We start from the raw sequence: 8,332 nt of genomic DNA on the forward strand, positions 1-8,332 counted from the left end.
AAATAAGCTACAACCCAATAAGTGGACTCAGAGTTAATGATGTTTGTATATAATTTTTTCAGCAATGATATGGACATTGGAAAGCATATATTCTTTTCCATGTAAAAAGGTAAATGTAGACACTCAAACTACTCAACAAGTATATGTTAAGTGCCTGCTGTATGCCAGGCACTGTGCTGTACTCACAATGTTTTAAAAATTCGTTGTGATCTCTTAAAAATGGGAAAACTTTTTGTAGCTAGCATTGGTTAAATTTCAGCTGTAAAGAGAGAATATGGAGTTTTATCATGTATTACTGAACAGCTACAGAGCAAGCAAAACAGAAAACGCAGACCCCTTAGCTCCTAGTTAAACTTTCCCAGTCTGTAAATGGATGTATCAGCAGTGAGGTAGGTAATCAGAACTTTCCACCAACCATATCATTGCTCCTGGAAGTCATGGTAGACATTTTGGGGACATTTAACCTGGCACCATTGCTCTGCTTTATTGCTTTGCCACAGTTTAGTGGCAAGCTCCCAAGTAGCCCCAGACTTAGTGAGCTGAGTTTCAGAGTAGGAAACATCAGAACTGAAAAACATAAGATGATGAATCAGGCAAATTCATATTCAGGGAGTAAAACCCAAGTGTGATTAAGAACCTGGACATGAGATGGGAGAACAATTTATTAATTGAGGTTGAAATTTTCACAGGCTTTGTTTCAGGCTGGAGAACTTAAATGGGGAACAGATGAAGAAAAGTTTATTACTATCTTTGGAACACGAAGCGTGTCTCATTTGAGAAGGGGTGAGTGATAAAAATGTGTGTGATACGTATGGTACTTTGATTAATTTTGAAAGTACGGGAGTCAGTATGCCAGAATACCTGCTGCATAACAGGCCCTTGCTGAATGGATCAGTTTTTAAATTCCTTCCTTTTGGTGACCTTGAGAAATCTCATAGTTCTCTGCTTCTCTTGTAGCTTTTACAAAACTTAGAGATCCTTAGTCCACTCTTTGCTATCAGGGTGATGAGGGAGATAGGCCTCTAGATTGTTACTCATAGTGACAAATCACTGAGCTGTAGCTCACTCCAAGTATTTCCTCTTAGATAGTGGTACCTAAGAGCTCACTTCTGGGTATTCATCAGTACTTGCGGTATCAAGTGGGAATAAGTTCACTGGCAAGTGACAGAAAACCCTACTAATAGTGGCTTTAATATTGGGCTTTCTGTAGGTAAGATTCCTTGGCTGATTTGGCAGGACGTAGGCTCTTTCTGTTTTCCTTCTCCACTGTCCTTAGCGCTTTGGTTCTCTTTCTCATCTTCGGTACCTCATTGTCACACGATGACTGCTGTTGCTCCAAACATGCCAACCATTTTCACAGCAAGAAGAAAAGAAAGGGGTAAACTCACCATATCTGTCTATTACTTTTTTTTTTTTTGCTGTACGCGGGCCTTTCACTGCTGCGGCCTCTCCCGTTGCGGAGCACAGGTTCCGGACGCGCAGGCTCAGCGGCCATGGCTCACGGGCCCAGCCGCTCCGCGGCACGTGGGATCTTCCCGGACCGGGGCACGAACCCGTGTCCCCTGCATCAGCAGGCGGACTCTCAACCGCTGCGCCACCAGGGAAGCCCTGTCTATTACTTTTAATTGGGAAAGAGAAAGATTTTTCAGAATCGTGTCCCACAGATTTCCCTTTAGATCTCATTGGTTATAACCAGTAAGGAGGGGATGGGAAATGAGTGAACAAAGAACACTTAGAATCCATTGTTTCGGGCTTGGCACGTTGAGGCTCTGAACAAAATCAAGGTCTGTCAGCAAGGAGAAAGGGGAGATTTGTGTTTGGTAGGACAGTGCCTGGTTAGAGGAAGTATCTTTCTGGAAAGAGTGATTCTTATGTGATTCATAAATTGTCCTGTTTTCTAGTGTTTGACAAATACATGACTATATCAGGATTTCAAATTGAAGAAACCATTGACCGAGAGACTTCTGGTAATTTGGAACAGCTGCTCCTTGCTGTCGGTAGGTAATTTTATAATGTATATAATATTCATGGTGTTAAGAGGTAAAGTATTTTATTCAGTTGAAGCTGTATCTGAAAATAACCATCTATTTCTTTATTAAAAAAGAGCTTATCATGATATTTGGGTGAAGCAAACTCCTAAATTTCCAATTCAAAATCTGTCTTGATGTTGGAAATACGTGAACTATCTGGTTATTTCATTTAATCTTATGGAAACATTAAGAGAATTGTTTAAAACTCATTTTGAAGCTGCATTAAAAGTATTACTGTTTCATTGTGAACCTGAAATGTGGGCATTGTAATCTCAGGCTTGTAAATGTTACTTCTGATATCTGTGGAATTTTATTTTTCTTTAGAATACCATCCTCACAGTTTTGAAGCAGACTGAGAAATTGGAATCTGATTTAGAATAAGTATCTTTGACATAGTGGAAGATGTGTGATAGTGGTTATTTTTCTGAGTAAATAGTTTAGAATTTTATTTTAGCTAAATATTCAGAATAACCTGGAAAAATTGGAGAAACGAGTTTGTGCAGTTTATTGTCGTATTACGTACTCACCAAATTCCAGGGAGAATCTAGTTTGTGAGTTCCCTGTGGTCCCAGTTTTCATATGGGTTTGGAGTGAACCTCTGTCTGCTGTTTGTTCTGAGTATCTGGTGTTGAGCTGAAGCTTCTGTGCTCTCTGTCTTCTGGAGAATAAGCTACATGTGTGCAAGTACCAGCACTAACAGTAACCTTTCATTTGAGTCCACAGTTAATGAATTTTAACAGAAATCTTTTAGATGACCCCTTCATAATAGAATACACATAAAAGTTATGACAGATTTAGTTACTGGTGGCTGTTTTCTTAAGCATTGGAGAAGAACACACCGCCCCCAATCAAGGATTTGTTATTTTTGTATATTAGGGAATTTTTATGATAGTTTCTGAAGCTAAGCAGACTGAGTTCTGAGGAGCCCTAACATACAATAGATATGTGCGTGTTCGAGGAAGATACTCTTTTCTGTTACCAGTTTATCTGGATGTTTCTACCAAAATGGGTGAGTCTCGTGCTGCTCTGTGTGAATCATGGACGTTATATCAATAGAATACCTATATTAAGATTACAGACAGATAGTCTAAGGTTTGTCAGATGAGATGGGGTAGTAATCTTACATTATTTGCTTGAATATAGTGGAATGAAAACTCCCAGGAGGTTTGTATAATTTACTGGGGATGAAGAAGGTTGTGGCATAACAGCCCAGGCTGCCAAAACTGTTACAGCAAAAAGGTGCTCATAGAAGAAAGGGGCACTGAAAAACTTGCAGCCCCTGTCCTACGTGCCTTTCTGTGTAGAACTCAGAACTCTAAGGAAAACTCAAGCCTGTATCTATGGAGATTCTCTGTAGTCAGGAGATCAGAGCAGCTCTTGAGCCTGTGTTACTTTCGTACTGTATTTAAGTAGAGCTATAAGCGTCAGGCAGCTTTGATTTTAATTACTTTATCCTTTTCACATCAGAATAGCACGTGACCATTATATTACTTATTTTTGTAGTGAAATCCATTCGCAGTATACCTGCCTACCTTGCAGAAACCCTCTACTATGCTATGAAGGTAAGTGCATGCCTTGAGTCTTCTATCTAATTAATTTATCTCTCTAGTATGTTTTAGATGATAGACTTTGAGGCTTTTTTCCTCCTTAAAACAGGTAGTTCAATTCTACTAAATGGTTTTACTTGATTGACTCACCCCAACTCAGGGGAGTTTGATGCTATAATTGACATTTTTAAACATGTGCCTCTCTTTTGTTCTTTTTTAAAGGGAGCTGGGACAGATGATCATACCCTCATCAGGGTTGTGGTTTCCAGAAGTGAGATCGATCTGTTTAACATTAGGAAGGAGTTCAGGAAGAATTTTGCCACCTCTCTTTATTCCATGATTAAGGTAGTGGAACCTTTCTTTAAATGTTGAGAAATCCACAGCCGACCAGTGCATAGCTTGCAAGACATGGGTGGGAGAACCTAATTCCTGTGTTAAGTTTAGAGTTTTAGGGATGTGATTAGAGCCGTGAGTTACAAAGTTTGGCATCATGTCCCCTGAAGTACGGGTGATGGCTCCTGAGTGAAAGACTGGCTCTCGGTGAAGGCCGAGGCTCCTGGTGAGCTTAGAAGCATTATTTAGTAGTGGTGACAGATGACTCACTAAACCCAGTCTTGTCCACGGTAATAATATGTTGGTTCTTTCTGCCTTTTATCAGTTCCAGCTGTCTTGATTAGTTTCTCCTTTCTTTCATATCAGTGTTTTCTTTCTTTATTGTCTGTTATCACCTTATCTCTGGTATTGGTTCATAGTTCAGGAAAGAACCAACCAGGTCATATCAGGAGTAAGTAAAGAGCTTAAGTATTACTGTCATTTTTATCCTTTTAAGAGCAAGGGACACTGTGGCCTATAATTAAATTTGGCTTAAAGCCTTTTGACTTCCTCATTCTTTCTTTTCCTCTCTCCCTCCCTCCCTCCCTCCCTCCCTCTGTCTGCCTTTCTGTCTTTTTTTGTCTCTCTGTCTTGGTCTTTCTTTTTGATAAAGGGGAATGTGGGCTGTGTGCAAAGCAGCATCTCAGTTGAGAAAGCATTGAACTTTGTGTGTGCGTCGTGTGCTGGGCTGAAGGGTACTAGAGAGTTCTCCCAGTGACTCATAGCTTGAAACGTTAACTTATCCCACACATCTGTGCATGACACAAGCAGAGGCAAAATGTACCTTACCCTTCTGTCTTTGAGGCAAAGCCATAACAGCCAGGCGGTCCCAGCCTTGCCCCCCATAGCCAGCCATATGCTATGTGATAAGACAGGGGTCCCCAACTCCCGGGATGTAATGCCTGATGATCTGAGTTGGAGCTGCTGTAATAATAATAGAAATAAAGTGCACAGTAAATGTAATGCCCTCAAATCATCCCGAAACCATCCCCTGCCCCCCGGTCCTTGGAAAAATTGTCTTCCATGAAAACAGTCCCTGGTGCCAAAAAGGTTAGGGACTGCTGTGATGAGAGACTTAGAGTTTGTTTAGAAACCTTGACTTGAACATGGTTGTAAAAGCTTCCCTGTTCTCTGTGTTACTAGAGGGAAGAACATACTTCACTGTCTTAGGTAGAACTGTGCTTTTAAGGGGTAAAATTAGAAAGTTAAACATCAGTTGCATCAGTAGGAAATTCTCTGTAAAGCATTCCTGTTGTGAAAGACACTCACAGAGAGATTACCCACATGGGGGAAACGTCATGTGAATAAAACCTGTTGCCAGATATGTCTTAGTTTTTTATTTTCTTTGGCTTCTGTGAGTCATGGGGGTTAACGGAGTACATTTGGGTTTCAGGGGGACACATCTGGGGACTATAAGAAAGCCCTCCTGCTGCTCTGTGGAGAAGATGACTGATGTGCGCCTGGAGAGAGACCCTGCACCGTGCCTGCCACCGTCGCCACTGCCTTCCTGCAGTGCATCTCACTGCACTTCTTGCACGCCAGAGCGTGGCACGTTGCCTTATTCATGCCAGCATGCTATGACCAAAACATATATGTTGTAGAAGAAAATAGTAGTGCTCCTTTCTGATCTTCGCTTAAAATCCTTCTCCTTGACTGTCGTAGTCCTGAAGTGTACTTACGTTACTAAGACTAAAGTCTGGATCATTTATATTTTCCTTTAAGAGGTCAGATTGCTTTCAGCCTTTTTTAAAAACTTCATTTATATTAAATTGATAACCGCATTACCTTAACCAGAACCTTAGCCTTGAAATTGTGAACTCCTGGAAATGTTATTAATCAAGTTTGCTACTAAATTAAACCTGAAACATAATGGAGGTTGCATTCAAAGGGTTAATGAATAATAAACGTTTCCTTCCTCCTGAATTACGTGTGGGTGTGTGTCTAAAGAAAACTTATTTAATTTACCTACTTAACAATGATATGTTTTTTCAAGCTAGTCGGTTGACAGTGTTGTCAGTTGACAACTGAATTTATAGTTGGCTTTTGGGTGAAAAGCTTGAAATACAACATGCAAAATGAATTGTCTGTGCAGTGTGGAATGAGGGAAGAGTTGAAGGGGGTCTCTGATTTATTGGTGGCGTGTTTATGTGGGCATCAATTAAAGCAATGCTTATGTTAGTTGCTTACTAGAAAAGCTGATTTTAAAACTTAACCTAAAATTTCAGAGTTACTTTTCACTTTTCTGTTATCAACTTGTTTTTCCTGTTTTCATCTACTACCTTCTTTGAGATAAAAAAGCAGGCAATATAGAGGCAAAAAGAGAGAAGTGGCTTCTTTCTTCTAATATTTACCTTTCAGTTTTCTGCTTTCAAACTGCTTCTTGAATTGGTGTCAACTTCCTTTTTTCACTTACTCCCTTATAAATGTGTGTTTTTAAAAGCAAGTGATTGCTATTAATAAGACATTTTGATAAATGGACTACTCTCCTACTGGAAACTCTTAATTAGTGATATTGTTCTTTTCACAAGCTTGGCTGGTCATCAGAATAACCGTGAGAGCTTTGAAAATTATGTGTGTGTATATATGACATGCTATTTTTTTTTTTGCAAAAGCTCCGTAGGCAATTCTAATGCAGAGCCAAGTTGAGAATCAACTGCCTCTACTGCCCCCAGCCCCGCATGCTGAGATATAATTGACATACAACACTGACAGGTTTAAGGCGTGCAGCATAACGGCGTGACTTAGGTATGTTGAAAAATGATTATCACAGTAAGTTTAGCTAATATCTATCATCTCATGTAGATTAAAAAAAAGAAAGAAGAAAACATTTCTCCTGGTGGTGAGAGCTCTTAGGGTTCTCTCCTAACAAGTTCCAAAAGGCCAGACAGCAGTGTTAAGTATAGTTACGTTGAACGTTACATCCCCAGGACTTACTGATCTCATAACGGGAAGTTTGTACGTTTTGTCCACTTTCTTCCAATTCCCCACTCCCCACCCCTGCTTCTGAGAGCCACAAATCTGACCTCTTTTTCTATTAGTGTGTGTTTGTTTGCTTTTTAGATTGTACATATAAATGAGATCGTGCAGTATTTGTGTCTCTCTGACTTATTTCACTGAGCATAATTCCCTCAAGATCCATCCACGTCGTCCCAAATGGCAAGAGGTTCATTTTTACGGATGAATAATATTCTGCTCTGTGTGCGTGCGTGTGTGTGTGTGTGTAGCTATCACTTTTTCTTTGTTCATTCATTGATGGATACTTAGGTTGCCTCTATGTCTTGACTACTGTAAATAATGAACATGGGGGTGCATATATCTTTTCTGAGTTAATGTTCTCATTTTCTTTGGATAAGTACCTAGAAGTGGAACTGCTGGATCATATGGTAGTTTTAATTTTTTGAGGACCCTCCATGCTCTTTTCCATGGGGGCTGTACAAATTTACATTCCCACCAACAGTACACAAGGGTTCCCTTTTCTCCACATTCTCGTCAACGTTTGTTATTTCTTGTCTTTTTCATAATAGCCATTCTAACGGGCAAGATGATATCTCATTGTGGTTTTGATTCACATTTTCCTGATTAGTGACGTTGAGCACCTTATCATGTACCTGTTTTGGCCATCCGTATGTCTTTTATAGAAAAATGTCTATTCAGATCCTCTGTCCATTTTTTCATTGGATTATTTTTTGTTATTATTATTTGAATTCTTTATATATTTTGGATATTAACCCCTTATCAGACATATGATTTGCAAATATTTTCTCCCATTCTGTAAGTTGCCTTTTAATTTTGTTGATGGTTTCCTTTGCGAGGCAGAAGCTTTTAGATTGATATAATCCCACATGTTTATATTTGCTATTGTTGCTTTTGCTTTTGGTGTCCAAAAAGTCATCACCAAGACTGATGTCAAGGAGCTGACGACCTATGTTTTCTTCTAGGAGTTTTTGTGGTTTCAGGTCTTACATTCAAATCTTTAATCCGTTCTGAGTTAATTTTTGTGTATGGTGTAGTTTAGTGGTCCAGTTTCATTTTTTTACATGTGGCTGTAAATTTCCCAGCACTGTTTATTGGAGAGACTGTTCTTTTCCCATTGTATATTCTTGGCTCCTTTGTCAGACACTAATTGACCATATATCCCTAGGTTTATTTCTGGTCTCGATTCTGTTGCGTTGATCTGTGTGTCTGTTTTTATGCCAATACCAGACTGTTTTGGTTACTGTAACTGTGTAATATAGTTTGAAATCAGAAAGCATGTTGCCTCCAACTTTGTCTTTCTTTCTCCAGATTGCTTTGGCCATTCGGCGTCTTTTGTGGTTACATACGAATTTTAGGATTGTTTGTTCTATTTTTGTGAAAAATACCATTGAAATTTTGATAGGGATT

The 8,332-nt window shown here is 39.4% G+C and overlaps 1 protein-coding gene across 1 annotated transcript in view; it reads left to right on the forward strand.

The window, feature by feature from the left end:
• The window catches only part of ANXA5 (annexin A5), a 31,591-nt gene extending 25,719 nt beyond the window's left edge, over positions 1–5,872 (forward strand). The window contains exons 9-13 of the mRNA XM_079919341.1: positions 690–783; positions 1,902–1,997; positions 3,534–3,592; positions 3,800–3,922; positions 5,343–5,872. Coding sequence (XP_079775467.1) covers positions 690–783; positions 1,902–1,997; positions 3,534–3,592; positions 3,800–3,922; positions 5,343–5,402 — 432 coding nt within the window. The 3' untranslated portion in view covers positions 5,403–5,872. The remainder of the gene's footprint in view (positions 1–689; positions 784–1,901; positions 1,998–3,533; positions 3,593–3,799; positions 3,923–5,342) is intronic.
• Positions 5,873–8,332: the final 2,460 nt, after the last annotated feature.

This window comes from Stenella coeruleoalba, assembly GCF_951394435.1.
Source record: "Stenella coeruleoalba genome assembly, chromosome: 4".
In the NCBI taxonomy this organism is placed as follows: Eukaryota; Metazoa; Chordata; class Mammalia; order Artiodactyla; family Delphinidae; genus Stenella; species Stenella coeruleoalba.